Genomic DNA, 24,198 nt, shown 5'->3' on the forward strand with positions numbered 1-24,198 from the left:
GCAATATTTTGACAGCATTCAAGAGATTAACTCCATAAACTCCCCCACCTCACTGCCGGCTTGCAAAGGAGAAGAGATACAGGGATCTCGTCCAGCACTTTAAGCGTTAAACTCAACCCAGAGCCTTATACGCAATTGGCCAAACACTGAGAAAAGATCTGGTTTTTGCAGCCGCGGGCCAATGAGCACCTCGAGTGGGAGGGTTTGAAGATACTAAGGAGTTTTTCCCCCCCTTTTTTCCTCTTCACCCCCTCCCATCGGCCTTCGACCGCCCCCTCCCATCCCGCCTCCAACCCCCATACCGCCAGTTTGTTAAATTAATGCAGTAAGAAAGTCTGAAGATCTGAAGGAGTCCTGGCCAGAGGAAGATGGGCGAGCTGAGAAAATCGAGATGCATCTGAAGCCTTGGGCTACTGAGCCCCGCGGGGTCGCCATGGACCCCGGCAGCCCCTGAAACTTGCCCTGAGCTCTCTCACGCCTGCAGCCCCGAGCAATGGGACACCTTTCCTGCAGCGATCATAACTTATTCGGCGGGGACCAGAGAACACGGATCGCAAGGCGACAGCCGACCGGCACGCAGACAGGGAAACGAGATTCCGGGACTCGGTCGCGATGCGCCAGCCTGGCACATTCTCCGGGATTTAACTGAAGGCAGCACCGTCAATCCCTTCCCCTCGCCCCTAACCCCCTCAGGCCAGCCCAGGGGCATAAAGCCCAGCTCTCTCTACCCAAGATGCTCGCCGAACCTAACAGTCCGAGGCCAGCGTTCTGATCGCCTCAGAAGATTTTTTTTTCTTTGCATGGAGCTAGCCGTTTAAACAGAAAAACAGGGGTAAAAAAGAAAATATACCCACCCCCAAACGTGCCTCCCCAGCGCCGCAGGGAGCCAACAGACAAGCTGGAGTTTAACAAACAGCAATACTCTTCGCACTCCTGAAAAGCAGGGCTGGACGCTCTCCGTGGTGCTGAAACGCTTCGCGGCTGCCTCTGTCCGTGGTACCTACAGACCCCTCTTTCCAATTTCCCCTGGGGCTCTTCCTCCGCGCTCCAGTTTTCCACCTCCTCTTAGCATCTGGATTATTTTTTCAATAGCACTCGCTGGTTTTGTAAGTGCCAATTTGAAACATTTTTGCCCCCATAACTCGTGGACTACAAAGCACAAGGACCTGAAAAATGTACAGCTTCAATACTCTTCGACTCTACCTTTGGGAGACCATTGTATTCTTCAGGTATGCAATTTTCTACTGACCACATCGCTGTAATGGAAACGGGGGAAAGGAGCACTGAGGCTGACTCTGTCCGTGACCCCCTCACTTGTGGGGGAGGGGGTTGTTGTATACCGCTGCAATCGGGTCTTTCCATTCCCCGCTCCCCCACCCCACCCCGCCCGCAGGGTGTCTGGCTTGTGCGTGGAGGTCTGAGACAGTCGCTGCTCTGGCAGCTGTTTGCGTTTTTTGTGATTTGTTTGTCCTTCCACCTGCTATACTCCCATCCCATCACTGGCCCCCAGCCCCTCTGCATATTGGCTCTCACTGGGCTGAGGACTTTAAGGGGAAGCTTTAGGAGTTACTCAGTTTAATTAGGACTGCATTCTCTCTAACCGCAGTGCCGAAAACCTCAGCTCTCCCGTCTGGGAGCCAAGTGACAACTAGCGGTGACGGGGAAGGTTGCACTAGAACTTGCTGGACACAGAACATTTTATTTTTTCTCCTTTTTTGTTGTTTTGTTGTTGTTTTCTTTTTCTGCGTTGCGGGGGGGGGGGCAAGTGCTGAGGTTTAGTGCTTGGAAACAATAGTGTTATGACCTCTGATTGTAAAGCCCTGAATTGGGTGCAGAGTGGATCTACTTAGGAACAGATCTTGGGAAACATTTCCCTTTTGAAACTTTGACTCCCTCTTCTCACCCTCTCACCTTTTCAAACTCTACTTTGTTATCTGCAGATCCTGAACCGTTGGACAATTCTTGTTTGTTTTGTTTGATTTATGTCTGTCCCTCAGTCTGGAGCTGAGTTCCCTCACTCGTTATCTCCCAGGTTAAGATTTTCTGCCTACAGGCTTAGCATTCCATGTTAGTACAAGTGAAAAGTGAAAAATCACCTCTTCAGGAAGCATTGAAATAGATAGTCCTTTTGTAAGTCGGTGAATCAGCCATCATCAGAGATGGTTATGATAAATTCCATTTATATGAATTGAAAAAAATTTTTCTTCTTCCATAACCCGCAGGAATCATTAATCTTCCTCATTTTAGATACCTGCCTCTCGTGTTTTACCATGGCATTGTATTAACAGCCATTTGAAAATCCCACTCTAGGTTATTTTTAAAAATAAGTAATCACCAAATATTACCCTCTCCCATCATAAACCAGCAACTAATTCTTGGTTTTCTTTTAACATTGTAGAGAATTCTGCATATGAATTGTTGGTTTGACTAACCTGTCGATTGGTTTATTAAATGAATGACACCTCCCCCAGACCCCAGATTGTAAGGGTTTATATGTGAACCACTCTTCATATCTTTCTCTTGAGATAAAGAAAAGACCCCTTCCTTTCCTGAGATACCCAATGCTAAAGCTTCTAATCTCCAGTTCAAATAATTATTTGATAGGCCATAGTCCTGCCCGCAGCTCAGAATTCAAATAGTCAGGGAGTCCGATAGAATCAAAAAAGTGCAACAATCCAGGGCCTCATGAATTGTAGTGAAATGTAGCTACTTTATGGGGGAAAGGACAGGAAGTATCCTCTTAACAGTATCAAATCCTTTCTCCTCTACATACATATAGAACTGTAACATCCTGTGGAGGTGGGGTACTTGGTAACATTTGTATGCAAATTGGTTCTCTGTTTGGCTTACCGAGACAGAACTGAACCAGAAAGATTAAAGAGCAAATTAATAGGACCAAGCACATCACCCTCCATACACACACCCGATTGCTTTTTTCCTCATGTTTGATTTTCTTCTCCCTGACATGGTATTTCACAAAAGGGAGACACAGTTTAAAAGGTTTGCATTGTAATCATTTTGGTAACATTATGAATCCACCATGCTAATTCTTTACGTAAACTGGTAGTGGCCCGTTAGGAAGCCTCACTCTACATCTTCTTCCCCTACATGTGTCAAGGCATATCTAAACTACAAATGTGTATGGGATTCTGTGTTTATAAAGAAAGAAGAGTCATAACTCTGGAGAGCTGGGAAGAGATTGGTACTGTTGCACTTTCAAGATACAGGAATGGCTACATCATCTGAGGAGTAAATGTGGTTTCAGAAATGTTCTGAAACATAAAATAATAAAACTAGGAATTGAACTAGGGAAATACACTCAGAAATTTTTCAGAGAGATGGGGGGGCGGTCAAAAGGAGGGAAAGTATTGTCTTTGTGTAATTGGCACTTTCATTTCTAACTCTCTCATTTTTTAAATTTTAGGTGAAAATGCAGAAGCATTAAAATCTGGGGACTCAATAGAATTGTATGTGGGGGTAAATGAAGAGGGGCAGCTCCCTAGCAGGTTCCATGTGAATAACCCTTTCTCCCCCAAGGGACAGGCAGGCACTCACGTTGGAAGGAGCCGGTCCAATCATCTCAGGCACCCAGGTACTCCTTAGATTAAATGATGCCAGCTGCTCATCTTGTTGGGGGAAATCTGGGGGCTAGAAAAGGAAAGGCCATCAATAATAGAAGTACCGCTGCATCAGTACCTAACCAGCAAAATGGCAACAATGACGGTACCACAAAACAACAATCGAAGTGAGCCAGAAATCTCAGATGGTGCCAACAGAGAGAACGAATCGAGGACTTAGACAGAGCTGAGGGGAGAGAGACATAGGGTTCTGGGAGGCACACAGCATTGCAGTGCTCCTCAACTGTGACCCCATAAGGAAAATGAGGTGATTTGGCTGAAGTTCCTGCTCTGGTATTTTAAAAGCCTATGGTTCTGAAATTCCATGAGTGACATTCTAGGATTCAATAACCTAAATTTTGTCTCTTTATTTTCAGTTGGAGATGAGGCTTTATATCCAGACTGGTAAAAAATAATAGATATGGGTTTTTTGTTTTTTTTTTTTTTATGGTAGAATCACATTCCTTTCAAACGTGCTTTTCAAACCAAAGGGAACTTGCTTTGATTCCCAGAGCCTTTACAGTGCCTTATGGCTAGACGGGCCCAGGAAGACCCCCAAATGTCTTATCTTCTGAGAAATTCAGATAGACTCATAACATATAACGTGTTTCTCGGTCTCAGCCCTATTGACATTGTGAACCAGATCGTCTTTGTTAGGACGGTTGTCCTGTGCATGTTCAGCAGTACTGTGGCCCAGTGGCAACCCTCCACCCCGAGTCATGACAACCCAAAATATCTCCAGACCCTGCCAAAAATCCTGCAGTAGGGGTTGGGGTGCAAAAATCATCTGCAGTTGACAACCACCACTATAGAATGACCAAATATTTAATCTGCTCTTTTGATATACTAATTATAATGAAGAAAAAAGTCTAGTTTCCTTAAGAAAATGCTCAAGAAATACACAAGGCACCCCCAATGAAGCAAAAAGAGACCTAGCTCATGCCTGCAAAGGGAATAAAGGTTGAGGAGATATACCAAGTCTAATCTCTGGCTGGTTTCACCAGAAGATGATCAGCTTCTCTTTATGTGCCACTTCCACCTGCCAGCCCAGTAGATGCTTCCTTGCACAGGGTTTTGTGCTGAATATGGCACACATTTACTAAGAAAGGTCACTAAAACCTTGAAGGAAAGATGTTTCTATTCACACTCAGGTCAAAAGAAACATGGCAAATAGACTGCTTCACATCGTCCTGGAAAGCCAGGTGAATGAGTTTTCTTTTGAGGTGACCCCCCTGGCTTCTCAGTCTCCAACCTGCCCAAGGGGGCGTGGATGACCACCTCAATCTTTTCCTCCTGGTAGCATAAATGTATTTCCCCTCAAATTTTTCCTGCTGCATTGTGGGCACTGCAGAGTGTCTAGGAGCCTCTAAAATGGACCAAGGATTCTTTTCCTAAGGAAAGAAGTTTCCTGGGCAAGTTTGCACAGGGGCCAATCAAAATGTTGGTCTACCCTCTTCTGGGAGCTTAGGAAGCTTGAGTAGAAGAAAAGAAAGCATCGTGTTTTTTATTCCCAAGGACCCTAGGCTGGTAAACAGAGTTATGAATGGGCATGTAACTTCTGCATATTCGCAAATCTGGTGATGACCTATTAGGGGACATTTAGAATATTTATTCTTGAGGCCAACTTGTTATGAAAGAGATTGCAAACATGTGGCGCAGTGGAGGGAGCAGTTGGGCTGTGATGTGAAAAGTCCCATTCTAAAATCAGCACTGCCCCCGTCCCGCAGCATGGCTTTGACAAGACTCTTTGCGTCATGGGGACTCATTGTGCTCACCCATTAATTCAAATGACTGATTCCAACACCTCTAAGTTCCCTCCACCCTGGGATAAGGTCTTCAGAGGCCCATACCTACAAGGGCTCGAAATGAATCTGCTTCAGTGCCGACACTGCTTCCCTTTCTTCACCAGGCATCTATTTATTACGTGTGGATGTGTCCGGTCCAAAACCAGGCTCTCTGCGGAGGGAACACAGCAAAAGATGCCAGAGTCCCTGTCCTTGCAGAAAAGGGAGACACTGCCCCCTTTAAAGCTACATTAAAAACCTTTTTCCTTCTTCAGGGGGCCCGCAGAGCTCCTCTCCAGACAGCCTGTGTACACGCCTTGCGACAGCATCACATTTATGTGGGCGTCATTAACTTTATTTCCTTCATCAGCTGGCAGAAGCCAGAATGATGTTTAAGATGGATGGCGTTGTCTCCTGCCTGGCCATCTTGATGCTGCTCTGCAGGTTTTCTGCTGCTTTAGGCAAAGAGGCCTTGGCCCAAAGGGCAGGAGACCCAGGATCCAGAATTTAGCTAGTCCCATGACCTTGAGAGGGTTATGTGACTTCTCTGGCCCTCACTTTCCCCAGCTGTAAAATGAAGGGACTCAACAAATCACTCTCTCTAAAATCACTTTTAACCGTGATAATCACGTGATAACGTAGATAAAACCGTGCCAGTTAAAGATTATCTTCTTCCAATCTCCTCCATGATAGAATAGTTTTGGTTACAAATTCTGCTGCGTATTTCAATCATTCTAAGAAATAGCAACATTGCATTATATTCGGGCTCAAAAATTTGAAAGAATTGAGGACCTCTTTAAGCAACTTCACTCTGGTGGGTTATCCCACCCTAGACAGTGATACCCTAGATTACTGACAAATCGCATAAATATGTCTGTTTCCCCAGGAAGCACTTTGGATGATGAGAAAACATGGTGCTTGGTCACGATCCCCATAGAGCTGGGCAGTGGCATGAGAAAGAGACCCAAAGGTGCTGTACTTACACCAGGGATTCTGTTTGGGTTTTTCCTTCCCCATAAAAGCTATGTTTTTAAATTTTTGTTTGCCAAATCCCATTCATCATTAACTTATTTCCCCCTTCTTTGTTATTCAGAGGCATGCATAACTGCCAGAAATACTGAATGTTACAGTATAAGCGATGTCATCACACTGAGTTGACCTAAAAGAAAACAGAAGTAAAGACACGTGATGATTTTAGTGAGTCCATAGAGCTTTGTCAGAAGTAAATATGCAATTTGTTAGAGTCTCTAAAATGTTTAAGATGGATTCTGGATCTTCATTACTATTTCATGAACTCCCTAGATATCCAGGGACCCCTATTTGGGAAACATTAAATTTGATTTATTCTACATAGCTCCAAGAGAAGAACTAGAGCAAACTGATAGATAATCATTTTAATGTACACACACACACACACACACACATTCTAGTTCAATTAATTTGGAACTTTCTAGCAGACCTGCTAAGTGTTGCAATGGGCTGCCTCCGTGGTAGTAAGGGTCCCTGCCACTGGAGGTATGAAGCCAGAGAAATCCACCTCCCAGGAAGGCTGTAGAAGAAATCCAAGCTGCTTTTGTGGGTTGAGATTTATAATTTACTGCATTAAAGTAAATGAATGCAGGTCAGAAACAAATCTTCACGATACTTCTATTCCCTCCTTTCCTGACTCCCAAATGACCATCCCATCCTTGTAAGCACTCTGGGTTGCACCAAAACACACTTTCATTCCTTCGGTAAAATGGATCGGTGACGGATAAAACCGGCAATGAACACGAGCATGTGCGCACGTGCATGTGCACACACATACAAGATGCAACAAAGGATTACGAAAAGGAAATCACCTGGTTATGTAAGAGGCTGGTATTAAGAAATGAGAAGGACCTCGACATAAGAAAATGCCAGAGCCAGCCAAAAAGACCCCTTCGAAAGTGCACTGGTCTCCAGACAAGTCCATAGACATGGACAGTGTTCACAGGACCTGTGGCCGGTATGGCTGGAGGCCTCTTAGCCCTGAACCCCAGCTGTCCCTCCTGAACGAACCTCCCCGCTAAGCCTAACACATATCTGAAAACACCATGGGGCCAGCCAGCAAATTCATGCAGAAAGCACACTGGAAGGGAACAATGGTCTGAGATGCTGAGGAGAGGGGCTTAGCCCAGCGTCTCTGCTTTGTAACTCAAGCCCTGATGAGAGGTGCTGAGGCCCCAAAGCTTTTGAAACTCCTTATAAAGGATCCCTTTGTGGTTTTTTGAAGTTGATATTGTCCGAGTCTCCTGAGGCTAATTCAGTGCAATTAGATTACCACTCTCTGCCTTTGGATTCGGCTGTTTCTCAGTATCCATTGCTAAATGAGTTTACCATCTTAACAGGGAGCCGCTGACAGTCATTAATCGCAGCCGTGAAATGGGCAGCGTTCTCTCTCTTGCCTTGCACATTGGGCAACCCACGGGCACCTAGGGAATAAGCCTCTGCTCCCTTCCCGGAGACTTCCCACCCGTTCACCCCCAGAGAATCACACATTCCTTCAGAGTGTTTTAAGTACCAACAGAATCGCGGAGACTTAGGCAGTTCTGTAATTCAGCAGCTCTCAAATCTAGCTGTAAGGGGGTTTGCCACCGTACTAGACTACTGAATAAGAATCTCTCAGGAGGGGGATCCAGAAGCCTGTAATGTTAGCCGGAGTCTCTAAATCAGTGCTTTTCAAACTTCAGCGTGTGTGAATCACCTGAGAATCTCACTGATGCTGATTCAGACTCAGGAGGTCTGGGGCAGGGCCAGAGAGGCTGCGCTTCTAACAGCCCCGTGGCGGGGGGCGGGAGGGGGGGTGCTGATGCTTCCTTGGACCCAAGGTTTGGGTAGTAGGGCTCTAAGTTACTCTGCCTGGGGACCCCTGACACAGATTAAACCCTTTGATTCTGCAGATGAGGAAAGGATAAATGACTTCCTTAAGGTTATAGAGTGAATGGCAGAACTCCCCAGGTCCTGCACAATTCTGTTCACCCCCAAACTGATTTGCCTGCGTGGCATCTCTAAGGATGGTGTGCCTGCGACTCTGCCACTGCCTTTTCTTCCTTTGGCATTCTCACACATTGTCCTCCCTCATAAGTAGAGACACACACCTCAAGAAGTCTTCCCCAGAGAGCTATCCCCATTCCCAAACTGGTGGTCTGGGCTCCGGAGTTCTAGAGAAGCTGGGAACTCTGACCATACGAAGTTGGATAAGGAGAAAGGGCACCTGAGGAATGGGCTATGAATCCCAGCCCTGTGGGGCCCGAGGACACTGCGGTGAGAGTCTGTCGGGACCGATGGAGGAGAGAGATCATAGATCACAGTGTTCAGAAGGAGGAAATCTGTGGTTTATCGCTCCAAGGATGACCTCACTGACAGTCCCCCTGTGCACATCGCACTCTCAGCTCCACATAACTGGGGTCCCATTTCGGACACCCAGATGGTCAGAGGGTCTTGCCCCCTGCTCCCATCTGTCTGATCTCGGGACCAAGTCCTTCCTTCTTCTTTACTCCCTTCAACCTATTATCCTTTCCGCAAAGCACATTATCATCTTAGACATCAAATAAAGTAACCGCTATGATCTTTGGCCTTGGAGAGCTGCATGTTTATTGCCGTGTGCTCAGTTCTGCAACATTGCCTGGCTCGGGGTAGGGGGGGGATGCAGCACGGCCGCAGCAACCCTGGCGGCCAGGCAGACTTGCCGCACTCCCTTCCACGAGCACTTGACACCTGATCGAGTGTCTCACACTCACGATCCCATATGAGCTTCCCAGTCTTCTAAAAAAATAGATACAAGACCGTGGTTGCTATCCCCATTTTAGAGTTGAGAAAACTGAGGTTTGGGGAAGTGACTTGCCTAAGACTATACACACACACACACACACACACACTCCTAAAGCTGGAGGTCCGGTGAGCTGGTGCACTTCTCAGGCTAAGAGTGCCCCCTCCCTGCATTCCAGTGGGCCTCAGTGGGAGGATGGAAAGAAGCCTATGAGAGAAGATCTGGGAATTCTCCCTCAGGCCTTTGGTCTAACAGCCATATTCTTCTGATTCCTAGCCAGATAGGTATTCCTTTCTCTGTTCTTGATCATTTTTAGTTATACAATATATGCATATATTCCTTTTTCAAAAATCGTATACTAGACTCCAGCCTAAAAATCCCCTTTGATAGGATCTCCAGGTCCATCCCAGCTTTTGTGTCTTTAAGGGGTATTGTACTTGATAGTTCTTATTCATCTATGTATGTGCGTGTGTATATGGATACACACGCGTGTGTTAACTATTGGAGTATACACATACTATCATTTTGAGGAATCTGTCTTGGAAGATTTACCCATGGAGGCACAGAGCTTCACCTCATTCTTTTAACTATCACAGAGCATTTCATGTTCCGTATATCCCATCATTTTCCAGCCATCCCCCTACTGAGGGGCATTTATACTTCCTTCTCAATCTTCCACTGATATCGGTGCAGCAACAGTCACAGTGCACCTACATCTTTTTGAACACGGGTGACGTTTTTCCAGGTGGATTAAAAAGAGCAAGAAATGGAATTGCTGGGGCATGGAGTATGTACGTCTTTATGCTAATAGATGCCGCAAGCTAATGTTCCTTTCTTCCCAAAGCTTCTCTTACTGCCTCATGATGCTTCTCTTAACCTGGACCGCAACAAATGCACTAAGAATAACTGTTACTATTTCTTGAGCATTTATCGAATGTCAGGTCCTGTGCCTCGTCTCATAACCCCACAAAAATCCTTGGACATAAATACTATTCTATTCCCATTTACAGGTAATAAAATTGAGGTATAAAGAGGCTATGTCATTTGCCCAAGGTAAGACAACTAGTAAGAGGCAAAGTCGGGACTCAAAACCAGGCTGACTCCAGAGAACATTCTTTTAATTGCATTGATATTGTTACTCCAAGAAAGAACCAGAGAGGAGGAGAGAAGAGACCAAAGTGGATGAGGAAGACAGAAGTAGAAAGCAGATTAATTTCCCTCCCTCAATAACCAAGGGCTAATCTCTTTCGGATGGTTCTAGATCATCAGAAAGTTAATATACATCGGTAAATAAATGTGTTTTCAATCTCCACCCTTCACAGAGGAGGGGAATGGCACTGCCTCCCGCCCCCATCACAGACAGATATGGTCAGGGCTCGAAGGGCAGACCAGTCACTACAGTACCTTTCCTCTTCATCTCACCTGAAAAGTGCTCGATTCAAAGAGCTGTTGAAGGTTCTGGAGGACAATTCCTTCTTGGGCTGGGGTCCAGAAAGAAAGGCAGCATAATATGTAGCCCATTAAAAAATAAATTTTTTTTAAAGAGAGAGAGTGTGTGTGTGTGAGTAGGAGCAGGGAGGGGTAGAGGGAGAGAGAGAATCTTAAGCAGGCTCCACGCTCAGCACGGAGCCGGGTGAGGGGCTCCATCTCACAACCCTGAGATCATGACCTGAGCCCAAAATCATGACTGAGCCATCCAGGTGTTCCTAAAAAATTTTAATTGCCAGTTCTTAGTCCTCCCACCAAAGCATCACATCCTAACCCACAAACACACAAGACTGAGAATATGGTTTCCCTTGGTCTCCCAAAGGCAGGCAAGCTCCAGCATTGGTGGTCTTGCCACGGGTTCCAGATCTGCCACTCCCGAAGCACGGCCAAAGGGCTTCTCAAAACATCTCTAATCCGAGAAACCACTCCCAGGCCTGCCAAGGGTGGCGGGAGCAGAATGGGGACAGGGAGCAAGGACCAGGCCAGCTCTCCTGCATAGTCACGAGCGGCACTCCCCACCTGGCCCGAGGGAAGCCCAAACGATGATGTTTCAGACACCTGTTTTCAATAGCTCTCTGAGCGACACCAGAGACCTCTCCAAGTGTTTCCATAGCAGGCCTGCTGCTACTAGAACAACAATTACAATATAAACAAAGTCTCCTAATATCAACTCTGGAAACAAACTTGCTGGTTTGTTTACATTATTAGCATTACAGGTTAGCTATAAAATATGTAAACCACATAGGGAAATGGGATTCAAACTAAAATCCACAGAAATCTTACCCCATGGGGCAAATCACTTAACAGTTTGATATTCAGCCTTCCAGACGATTTTAATAACGTAATGACAAAAACATGAGTGCTTACTATGTGCCTCACATCTTTCTACAAGCTGTGTATTAAGCTACGTAAGCTTCAGAACAATCCTATAGAGCATCGTCCATACCATTGTAGAGATGAGGTTACAGATGAGGAATCGGAGAGGGTAAGTCATTTTCCTCAGGTTACCCACCTTGGAAATGGCAGGGCTGGACTGAAATACAAGCAGTCTGGCTTCAGAGAGCCTTGAACCGCTGGGCTACGGGAGCAAGCGCTTTCTGTTTTACAGAGATGGGATTATACGAAACACCATGTTGTGCAACTTCCTTTTTTCACTCAGCAATACATTGTCAGTATGTGTGCAGATTTCTCTCACCCGTCTGCTTTCGTGGTGCCCTTCGCTGAGCGTTCCAGATTTCAGCAGGACAAAACTGCACTTGCCACCCCACAGCCCCCGCCTCCACGTCAGGCTCTCCTTTGCACAAACCAAATTCCAGCCTAAACTGAACTTCTCATCAGTCCCTGTAGTAGGCGCAGTATTCTCATCCCTGTACTGTTTTCACGCTGTTCCCTATCTCTCCATAAACCCAGAAAAAACCCTCCCCTTCGTTTCTGGCCGGAAAGGCAGAAACGAGCTCTGGATTCAAGCTCGTTGACTGAATCCTGCCTTGGTCACGTCCTTGCTGTAGGATCTTGGCAGTTCACTCATCTTAAAAACCGAAGATAAAAGCTTCACCAATAAATCAACGGAGGGACTTTTCATGCACTTTTTCTGCACAGAGCATAAGCCCTTAACGAGCCGCAATTTCTTTTCCATTCTCTGAGATCCTATCCCTGCCTCAGGGTCCAGCTCTAGCCTCACTTCCTCTGCGAGGCAGCCCCTGGACGCCCCCATCTCCCAACTGGTCAGAGACTCTCCTTCCTAAATCCCCTTGGAGGTATAGGCATGCCTCTCGGCACTCAAGTCACTCACGGAGGCCTTACGTGCATTTGCGTGCCCTACTTCCTGCCCTACTGGACTGTAAGCCCTTCCAAGGCCAGGAACATGATGAACCTTGTGGGACATGCGGAAGGGGAACAAGAAGATTAAGACATACCCCCAGGCGCTTCCCAGAGTTTTCAGCTTGTTCTACTTCTTCCTCACACAGAGCATCGTCCCTGTGACCATGTGTATTAGGTATTCAGGGCCTATTAAGTTGAACTACTCGGTCCCCACAGGCCTGCTCCTCCATCATCTTCTTATTGGCTCTGCAGAAGCCCATGACCAGAAGGCTTCCAACCAGCCAACCCCAAAACACTGCTGTGTCTCACTGTGACCCTTTTCTGCTCCAAGACATGAGTCACAGTGAGAGTCTGCTGGACAGGGCAGCTCAGCCCGGGGTCAGTAGCCAGCGAGGTGAGCAGCTCAGCTTCATCCTTGCCGTCTGGCTGAGCATGTTCAAACTCTGGGCCTTTCAACGCACCTGCACCATCACAGATAAAGCTCCTTCCCACCACGACCTGGGTCTAAAGAGAGGCCCCTTCCGGAGGGCAAGGCAATCTTCCTACAGTGGTTTTTAATTGGGCGGAAAGCATGAACTTCATTAGAGATCATTTTCTTGGTGTGACCTAAAACATTTAGCAGAAAAGAGAAACTCCTGACAGAGGCCAAGAAAAGATGAAATCATCTCTAGAGAGAAGGGGCTTGGAGGACTTTGTGGACTCTCCCTTGGAATATAAAAAGCCATGCTTCCTGGAAAAGAGGGTGACGAGTTTCAATTAAAGGTGTAACCCCCACCCTGCCTCGAGATTGTACATCCTGAAGATGAGAACAGGATTTCCCTCCCCCTGCAATTCCTGTTCTGACTTTATAACTGAGTCTTCTACCCCTATAATAAGACTGGACTGTGTAAAGACTATAGGTCTTTCCAGCTGTCATTGCATAATTCCTGAATTAAGTTGGCTCACAGAAGACCCAGCAGCTAAAAACTCTGATGAATCAGTCAGATATATTCCAGAATCCAGGATATACCACTTAATTGACACCTGTAGGGCCGGGACAAAGACTGTTCTTAAGATTCCTAAGCCTCGGGACGCCTGGGTGGCTCAGTTGGTTAAGCAGCTGCCTTCGGCTCAGGTCATGATCCCAGCGTCCTGGGATCGAGTCCCACATCGGGCTCCTTGCTCAGCAGGGAGTCTGCTTCTCCCTCTGCCTCTGCCTGCCATTCTGTCTGCCTGTGTTCACGCTCTCTCTCTCTCTCTCTCTGACAAATAAATAAAAAAAAAAAAAAAAAAAAAAAAAAAAAAAAAGATTCCTAAGCCTCAGTTTTCCTCATCTGTAAAATAGCAATCATTAGTATCCACTCCCCTACCCCCAAAAAAATCACCCTAAGTTTTCAATAGGAGAAGGTGTATAGAGTGTTGGGCATACACGTGGCACAAAGAAATTGTGCAAAGCAGGAAAACCATGAGGACTCTTATTAAAAAGGGATATGTGCAGAGCACTTTGGGAGCATCAAGAAGAGTCTGTTTAACTCTGTCTGGAGGTAAGGAGACAGAACAAAGTTGAAGGAGCCAGGACACTTCAACTGGGCCACAAAGAATGACTAATTCACCCAGTGGCAATGAGTGCCAAGAGAGAATGTTGCAAACAGAGGGGGAAGGCCTGCAGAACAGGCAAGCTGGAGGATGGGGAGGTCAAGGACACTGGAGGGGCCAGCCATCCACTGTCACCCAGGCTCAGCCTAGTCCTGCTCTGCCCTGTTCCCTCCCAATGGGCCTTTTACCAACTGGAAGCCCACCTGAGAGTAGACAATTTGCTCACTACCCCCAAAGTATCTATTGAATTCCTACTATAAGGCAGTAATTGTTCTAAGTTCTGGGGACAGACACAGTGATGAACAGAACAGATTTAGTCCCTGCTCTCATACAGCTTAACTTCTAAAGGGTCAACTTGGGAAACTATGTATTTTCAGGTCATGGACACCACTACAAACCCAGGAAATCCGATGATGGGACAGATACTGGTCCACTGGAGCCCACCCCAGGCTGCCTACCCTTGCACATGCACACATCAGCTCCTTTAAGACTTGTATCATGGGGTTGCGGGGGGCCTGGGTGGCTCAGATGGTTAAGCATCCAACTCTTTGATTTCAGCTCAGGTCATGATCTCAGGGTCATGAGCTCGAGCTCTGCATTGGGCTCTGCACTCAGTGGAGATTCTCTCCCTCCCACTCCCTCTGCCCCTCGCCCAACCCACACTTGCTTGCTCTCTCTAAAATAAATAAATAAAATCTTACCAAAAAAAGACTTAGCATAGGGAGATGGGCCGGTGAGGAAAGTCCCTTTCTTTTTACTGATGAGGAAACTGAAATCCTGAGAGGAGAAATGATTCATCCAAAATCTCATGGCCAAGAAGTGCCACAGGCAGGTGACCTCATTCCATGCAGAAAAGTAAAAAATATCCAGGACAAAAGATTAAAATGGAGGGGGAATGTAGAGAGCGAGTAACAAAACAGGATGTACAGTAAAATCTCATTTCTATTTTTTTAATGTTTTATTGTTTTTCTATGGGGAAAAAGAAGTCTAGAGAAATGGACCCAAAACTGCTTATAGTTGTTTTATCTCTTAAGAATGAGACTATGGGGGACTTTTATTTCCTACATTAAATATTTTGGTAATGCTTGAATGTTTCACAATATGTATTACTTTTGAAAGCTGAAAAAACAGATTTTTTCCAAAAGAGGGTGTCAGAGAGCATGAGAACACAATAAAATGTGGAGCCCACCTAAATAAAAGAACATGCACCAGCTAGGGAAAAGAGACATTTGGGGTGGTCTGAACCAGTGCCCCATTGATTGGTTTCTCCAAGTAAAAATGAGCATAGAGGCTCAGACTGTATGGTGTGTTTGGAGGAATTTTCTGAGCAAATGGAAGTTGCTCTCCCCACTGAAGTCACTGTGCTAGATGTGAGATGTCATTGGAAAGCGGAAGGCCAGAGTTATGTTATATATACTTGGGTTTTTAGAACCAGTGATAGATGTATTTTCATTAGGGTAAAGGAAGCCCTACACATTCTTTTTTGTAATTTCATAAAATCTTGGTCATCAAAAAAAAGTTAGAGATGGAAAGAATCATCTGACCCAATCCTTTCAATTCCCAGGGGGAACAGAGACCAGAGGGAAAGGGATTTGTTGAAAGTCAGCAGTGAATTAATGCTCAGCCCAGACAAGGACTAAGGACTCTAGGTCTCTTATCACCATGACAGTTTTCCCTTAAAACTAAAGATTGTTCTTCTGGTAGTGTGCAAGACAAATTTCAATGGTACAGAATAATTTTATTTTATTTTACTTATCATGAATTTTATTTTACTGGGTACTGGAATTTACCAATTTCATTTTAATACTAGTAATCTCTGTTAAGCTAAAATATCAAATTAAGGGTAAATTAAGTAATAGTATATAAACTGGGCAAAATTTGTCATATGCTATATAGGCAATTTGGGTTTGAAGAATGCTGTACTCTACCATCCCATCTTAGACACGGCCATTGGATTGAATGGAAAATACCAGAAGGACTTGTGAAACTCAGTTTTGAGTAAAGCCTAACTGTACCTCTAAGTCTCAAATGGCTTCTCAGTGTGAATCATGGACATGGGATGCTCTATGAACTCAAATAGTTGGGAAAAAAAATGGTACATTTGGGTAAAAAGTAGGCGCATTCACAAATAGACCACAGTGGGGACACGGTCACCAAGAAGTATCTATTGAAACTATTCGTAGTTTTCTGTTCCCTTCTCATGTTAAAACATTTGTGACTCCCAATCCTTTGCCTATGAACAGAAATTCCTCTAAATAATATTTATAATATTATCAGATAACATGTATTTAGAATCTACTATATGCCAGAAACTTTTCTGAAAGTTCCATATGCTTAACCATTGGGTCTTTAAAGCAACTCAATGAAATACGTCCTAGTATCATCCCCACTTTGTGGAAGATGCCAGCTTGTGCCAAAGCGGTGACTTTACTATCTGGGACACCTTCAGGCCAATCCCATTCAAAGTCTTCATAGGCAGAAAGACGTGCACAAACCTCACATCCAGAGATGTGTTGGGGCAGAGTGGAGGGAGTGGAGTCTCTGAGGAAGAAAATGGCGAGACTCACCCCAAATCACAGCCCTTCCTAGGGAGGAACGCAGGTGGGGAGGACTGGACGATATACTGCCTTCAGTTCTGCCACCCAAAGTCCTGATTTCCTTTCCATCTGTCCCCATGGATTCATGAAGAGACGAAAGAGAATAAGAAATAATATAGGGCCGGACATAAAGGGTGGGGGGGAGGCAAGATGAGGGGATAGACAAAAGGGGAGATAAGCAGAGTAATCAAGAAGGAAGCGTCTCCTCTGGGTTCAGCCAAGACCATTCTGTGTGAGTCTCCCTCGCTCTCAGGACCACAGTATTCTCCTGTGTAAAATGGGTGGGTGGACTGGACTAGCTGACTTTTAAGGTCTCTCTCAGCTCCGTCATTCTAGGATTCAGAAACAACTGAAGGAGAAGGGGAGAGAGGTACAGGCGGGAAGAGGCAAATGCTAAGGAGGAAGGATGAACCGAACCACCGGGGAGGAAACCAGAGGAGAAAGAAAAGACGTATTTCCCAAATCAGCTGGAGTCTGCCTTCTGGTTGAAAGAGAAGAATTTACAGCAATAAAAGCTTTACCCTTGGGCAGTCAGCTCCATGCCTCCCCCTAGTGGGGACCATGGTTGAGTGTGGTGGGGGCCAGGGCTGATGTCTGAGGAACAGGGGCCTGAAACAGCCCTGGGAGGCTGGCAGGAATGCCTGGTTCTCCCTGCCTAGGAAGGAGGGCAACCCCTCCTCCTCTGGGCCTGACGACAGACAACGATGACTGGCATATTCCCAGGTCTGAGGGATGTCCTGGGAAAACTAGAGGCCATGCCCAAGGGAGCTAGATACACAACATTATCCCACTGTGCCTGCAAGGATGTCATCCTGGGAGCCACCCGAAAGACACAAGCCCAGGCCTGCAAAAGATCTTCCAAGGTCATCTTCTCCAACCTCCTGCCTTTAAGCATCCCTTTCGTAATAGTCCTGTGCAAGGGAGTTAGCACAAGTGACACCCAGTCCTGTTCTCCAGTTTTCAGAGTTGTCTGAGCCGTCCCAGGCCTTGAGGCAAAGACAGTACCTCGGACTGATGGAGTACGCCCTTAATGTACAGGACACGGTGCTGGGCACACAGTGGGCTCTCTGATAATTGATCAGTAGGTGAAATGGCTCTCCTCTCTCTCCCAATAATGTCTACTCTGCTGTTTAACATTTCCATCTCAACATTCTTCCTTTTGTTTATTCCACTACCCCTGTTTCAAAGTCCAAACTGTCATTTCCCTGAGAGGACAGAGCCTGGCAGATACAGGCCTCTGTACAAGTGAGGGAGAATACCCATTCTGCAGGTGACATCCCGAAAAGACCAGAGATAAAATTGTTCACTTAACATACAATGAGCAACTTTAGTATGCCAGGTTCTTGGCTAGGAAATTGATCTGAATTTTTTATTCTTCCCAACAATCCTAAAATTAGAATCAAGCATTCCTAGCTTACAGAAGAAGAAACTGAGGCTCAGAAATGTTAACCAACTCTCAAGGTCATCGAGTAAGTAGTAAGGTCACAGTTCTTGTCCACTCTCGGCTGACTCATCCTTACAGCATGTCGCTCAGGATTCCGCCTAATCCGTGAACACTTACGGCAACAAGAAACATGCCACCTCCTGATGATGCCCCTTCCATTACTGGGGAACCCTCCTGGTCAATCCGTTCTTTCCTCCCATGTATCAGGCAGCCCCCCCCCCCGCCCCCACCAACACTCTTAAAGTCCCCTCTGCCTTCCCTGGCCACCTGGCACAAATCACTGGGCTGGAAAAGGTACCTCAGATATGGAATCAGAAAAATCTGTATCTAGTCCCACCTACCACCTACCCAGCCATGTCACTTTCAACCAAGGCGTTTTTGCCATCTTCTGCCATCTGCACCTCGGGTCTCTTCATCTGTGCAACAGGAACACACATATATTCCTCATCTAGTGTCTGGGAGAGGAAAAAATAAATAATATTTGCACGGGGCTGAACTCCGTGCCTGGCAAACAGTAAATATTCAAGAACGTTATTTTACAGATTCCCTCTTCCCCACGACAACCCGACAGAGATTTGTAAAAAATGATCTCCCTGCCTAAATCTTCGCTGAGCCAAACACCCACAGAGTCTTTAATTATTCCTTACAGGTCAATTTCAAGTTTGTTTACCAGCCCAGTTGTTCCTTTCTGGACCTGCTCCAACCTGTTAATGTTCCTCTTAAAATGCAGGGCTTACACCAGAACATAATAAATTAGCCAAGATTTGAAGCACAGCCCACATCCCTTATTTCCTGCCGTACCTGCCTCTCTTAGCCTTTCTATTTTTCTGAAGTTCTTCAGAATTATTAGGTGTAAGCTAGACTGGCATAGAACTTGAGTGAAGAATGTTTGAATCTCACAAAGACTTTAAGTTTTATTTGCAATAATAGCGAATAGGCCGAGTGGTTTCTGTGTGTTGGGTACCACATCAGTATCTGGGATGAATTTTGTCCTCAACCCCAGCAATCCCAGGAGCACGTTTTTGCTCCATGGCCTCCTTTTTCTGATAAAGAAATAGATTTGAAGAGGCTAAGTGAATTGCCCAAGATCAACAGCTCTGTGACAGATTTGAGCCTGCTACACCATCCCCCCTCTCAAACCAAGTATTTACTGTATCTAAGTACTTTCAGGGATAAAAAATTGGATATGATGCAGGCAGAAGACATGGGCGGGGGGGGGACTTAATATATAAAAAGAAATGTCTGGCATCTGCAACATTGTATTCTGAACTACACTGTCACAAAGGTCTCTCTTTCTCCCCTGTAGCATACACTGATGTCTATGGGCTCTTGGGCAATCTGAGTTAATGGAGAAAGAGAAAAAAGATAAATGTGGTCATCTCTATTAACTTTCACTGTCCCACCATTTCCTTCAACCCTTGCCCTAAGCAGACTCCACATTATAAAGAATTTTCAATGAGGAGCCTGCTGGTCCTGGCGTTGAAGGAGACGGGAGCTCCTTTGCACTGGTTTAGTTGTTCTGCCTTAGAAATAGTCATACTCTTTGACTCAGCAATTTTGCTTCTAGGATATGAACAGAGGTTTGTGACCAAGGGAGGTTTTCACAGCATCATTTATAATAGCTAAAACTTGAAAATAATACAAATGCCTATCAGGAGAGGGATAGCTAAGTGAATGCTAATACAGCCACACATTGGCCTAGGCAGTCATTTATAATTGTGTTTCTAAAGGTTTAATAACAAGAGAAAAATGCTCATTTAGAATCTTCAGTTAAAATTTTAAAAAAGGCAGGAAACAAAACCAATTTATAATCTACAGAGGCAAAAAGAAAACCCAGAAGAAATTTACTAATATGGTAACAGTTGGTATCTAGATGATGGGATTTCCAGAAGGGTTTTATTTTTTTTCTTTGAATTTTTCTTTTTTTTCTTTTGTTGTTGTTGTTGTTGTTGTATTTTTCCAATGTGCATTTATTGTTTTAATCGTCAGAGGAAAATGTTATTTTTTTAAAAGGACTATAAGAGTCTGGTCTGAGGGCAGCTAGCCAGCTTGTGAGGAACAGTTTTTGCCACTGGACAGTTTCCATCTGTGCAGCAGCAGTTACTACTCTGTTACCATCAGATCATCTTAATCCTATTGACTGAAATGCCAAAGTAATGCTATTCATTGACTACCTACCCGATAAATTACCAGGAGCACAGGAGAAGGATCCCCCAGAGAACTCCTGGAGGTGTGGCAGCGGGTGGTCCTTGAGCATCCAAGTGCAAAGCCCAAAGAAAGCTCTAGAAGCCCATCTATTTATCCCTCATCAAAGAGCCTAGATCCATCAATTCTCTCTGAATCGATAGAAAATGTATTGGGCATTCACGATGTGCTGAGAATCAAACCAAGCATTACAAAAGATGGACTTACTCATTACAACAACCCCATAAGCAACTTCTATCACCCCCATCTACAGATACAGAGACAGAGAGAGGATAAGTGGTGTGTCCAAGGCCACACAAGTAGGAAATGGCAGAACCTGAGTCTGATGGCAGAGTCTGTAGAGCACGCCCGGGTTCCAGGCCAGAAGGGCATTCTTACTTGGGTAGCACCTTATGCTTTCTTCAACATGGTTTCAAATAGTCATTCATAAATTAGCACAGAAGATATCTACACCCTATGGATGAAGAAACGGATGCTTAATTATGGTAAAGGGCTAGCCCAAGGACACACAAGAAAGGATCAGGCAGGAGTCAAACAGGGATTTCTGACTCCACATCAGCAGCTTGCCCTGTACCCCTGGCTATTTCTCTTTGCCTCTGACACCTGCAGCAAGAAGCAGAAGGCAAAGGAATTTGGCCTCCTGGGTAGTCCCCCTGTGAGTTATGAAGAGGTGACCCTGCTGGAGGATCCCACAGAGTAGAAAGGAAAGAAACCCCAGAAGGAAAAGAAAGACAAAGCAGCCTTGACCCTGCATTCCTTCTGCTATTAGCCTTCCTTCATCCTCAAACCAGGAAGGGGCACCTAGTCGTTCCCTCATCGTCCATCTGTCTTCCTTTTGTCTCATTGGGTCCCACAGGTTTCCCTGACATGTCTTCCCCTGAATTCTCCTCAAGCAATGTTTCTCACAGAGGCTTACACTAAACCACAGAGGAACGGAAAGTCAACACGATGCACAGTCCAGTTGAGTGAGCTGTTGTAACACCTGTAAACAGCTGCTCCAAAACCTGGGCCCAAATTCCACCTCAGTTACAGCCACGTACCAATTCTGCCATCAGAGCACCTTGATGAGGTCTGTAAGCTCTCCAAGCCTTCGTTTCCTTACCTGTAAAATGGAGGAGAAAGTGGTCCTATCTCAGAGTCGCTGGATGGCTTAGAAAGCACCGATGTGAAAGTTCTCAGCTCAGTACGTAGCACCTAGGAAGTGTTTGAGCACAGATGGCAATTGCTATCATTGTCAGCTAACCTCTGAGTCTGTTTCCTTCTCTCTAAGATGGCGGCGATCTACTCTACTGATTTTGTAATACCAGAATATACGGTCATTAACTCATAGCAGGTGTTCAATAAATGCCTCTTTTTTTAAATGCACAAGATGACCAGGTTCATAATTCTATATCTTCTCTCCCTTTGGTCTTCCCCAAGACTTTGGAACCCGCTGAGTGAGACAAAGAAGTTCCACCCCAGTGAGCAGAGCTGCAGCTCTCTGTCTTAGAGGATTCAAGAGAAGGAACAAGGGCTATTTAGAGAAGGATTAGAGCTCTGGAGCTTCTGGAAAACTCTGTATTTACATACAAATACCCACCTCAGCTAAACCCAACCCTCTCAACTCACAGTTAAGCTCCTCTTTCCAAAGCCCCAGCTCTCTGTTGATTAAAGGCAGCTTCACATTTGAATCCAAGTTGCTCTTTCTACAATTTAAGGTCATCCTTCCTCCAAGCCCAGCGAGGATGGTTTATTTTCTCAACATCCTCCTTTGAAATCAGTCTCCTGGATGTCTGAGGACCACACACATCCAGGCTCCCCTCATGAAAACCTGTTTTCTCTGAGATAAATATCCCTTTTTGTTGATGCATTTCCTAGGCTCCATTGCAATGTGGCTTACTTTCCACTACAGGCCTCAGCTGGTATAGACTTGGAGGGAAAAGTGATACGTTTTTTTCTAATAGGCCCAGGTATTCAAACACTCACATGTCTTCATGTAGGTCCTCCTATGTGTTTGGCAGTAGGAAGTTTGGGAGTTTGTGCAAAGTGAGGGCTAAGGCATATTCACTACTGACAAAGTTAAGGGAGAGTGCACCAGGTCAGGTCTACCTAGAAAAGTTATTTAACCTCTGTGAACCTCAGTTTCCTCATGAGTAAAATGGAAATTATGACTCCCCAACCCATAGGATTATATTAAGGACTAAATACTGAAACCTAGTACTTTATAACTACTCAACATGGGCCTGCAGTTATAACTATATTATTCATATTTTGCTCAATCACCTGGTACAATCTCTGACTTCTAGTAGGTACTGCTTAGATAGTTGGGATAAATAAGTAAACAAATGAACTGATAAATTAATCCTAACTCAAAGGAGATGAGGAGGACCTCAAAGTGCCAAGAGAATGAAAAAGGTTGACCGCCCTCTGAGGGGAAAGAGCATGTTTCCACAGCATCTGTAAAAACACAGGGTCTTCGGCCAGTCGAACAACACCGGCAGTTGGTAAAGGCAGGTTGTATTTTAAAGATGAGTCAACTGAGATGGAAAAACTAAATGGAAGTCAAGCTAATGCCAGGGAAATTCCGAGAAACAACTTAATGAACAGCCAAGAAGTGTTCGCCCATCCCCTTCTTGTCTTTTGGGAAGGGCCAAATTGTCAGGATGACCCAGACCACATCTGAGATCCCGGTCACATTATGGCTTTGCCAGTGGAGGCCCTGAGCAGCTCTCTCAGCCTTCCGGTGGGGCCTCCAGGCCATCACCTGCACACAGAGAGGCTGTCATGGGCGTGGGACAAGGAGCAAATGTAGCGACCAATTTGGAAGTGCCATATACACGGAAAGTGTTCTCTGTCTGAGAGTGATCAACATATTGTTCTCAACCCATCCTTCCTGATTCCCAGAGTTCCAGGAATTCCCACCAGTAGGTCCAAGAGTCATGCCGGCAGTTTATCATGAACCACAGTGGCTCCTCAGAGGGACTTTGCAATCTCTGTCCCTTGGAAGAATCACCAGAGTGTAGCAGATAATAGCGTGGACTTCACAGGCCAGCTGACTGAGGGCAGAGCCCTATATAAGCGAGGCTACATCCCTGACAATGCAAGCGTCCACTTCCTCATCTATAAAACGGAGGTAATGATGTCATCTCTATGGGACTGTTGAGAAGATTAAATCCAGGGACACCTGTAAAGAACTCTGCCCATAGTAGGTGTTAAGTGATTGGAGGCTCTCCCTACCATGAGCTAATACCATGACTTTATCTGCTTTTATCCTATTATTATTTCTCCTCAATAGTGACACTCCCAGGTCTTGGCAACCTCAAATGATCAATCCCTACTGATCAGTGCAATTTTTCCTCCCAAAACTTTTTGTCCAGAAGCCTCAAGCTCCATTCTCTGCAAAGATATACTTTTCCAGTGAGATTTATCTGATTAAAAAGAAAGCTGCATTGAAGGTAATGAGAGCCATTTGCTCTCTTGTCCAGCTTGTGGGTTGCATGCTGATTACGTAGGGCCTGCTAAGAGCTTCGATTCTGGCAGAGCAAACCCCATAGGCCTGTTCTTCAGCACTCAAGTCTCTGAAGGGTCCCCTGGATTCCCCACACTGTGACTCATTGCGGAATGACATGCACTCAAAGGCATGGGAAAATTCCCCCAGGTGAGACATACAGGGACAGTCAGTGAGATGGTTGTTGTAGAACTGACAAAGTGAGAGGGCTGTTGTAGAATTGTAATTAGGGACCTCAGTGGGGAGAAATGTGAGGCTTATGCATAGACATGGGTTTGACCTAGGCCACCGGCCTAGGTCAACCTGTGGGAGGGTTGTGGATGCTGCTGAAACAAAAGGATAGCTTCTCCTATTTTCCAGCCTTGGATTTTCCCAGAAGACATCAAGTAT

General features: G+C 45.5%; 1 protein-coding gene across 2 annotated transcripts in view; it reads left to right on the top strand.

The window, feature by feature from the left end:
• The first annotated feature begins 344 nt into the window (after positions 1–344).
• The window catches only part of GLRA1 (glycine receptor alpha 1), an 82,470-nt gene continuing 58,616 nt past the window's right edge, over positions 345–24,198 (top strand). For both annotated transcript variants that reach the window (XM_082726174.1, XM_082726175.1), the window contains exon 1: positions 345–1,229. In XM_082726174.1, coding sequence (XP_082582300.1) covers positions 1,174–1,229 — 56 coding nt within the window. In that variant the 5' untranslated portion in view covers positions 345–1,173. The remainder of the gene's footprint in view (positions 1,230–24,198) is intronic.

Source organism: Mustela nivalis (assembly GCF_964662115.1).
Source record: "Mustela nivalis genome assembly, chromosome: 3".
Lineage (NCBI taxonomy): Eukaryota > Metazoa > Chordata > Mammalia > Carnivora > Mustelidae > Mustela > Mustela nivalis.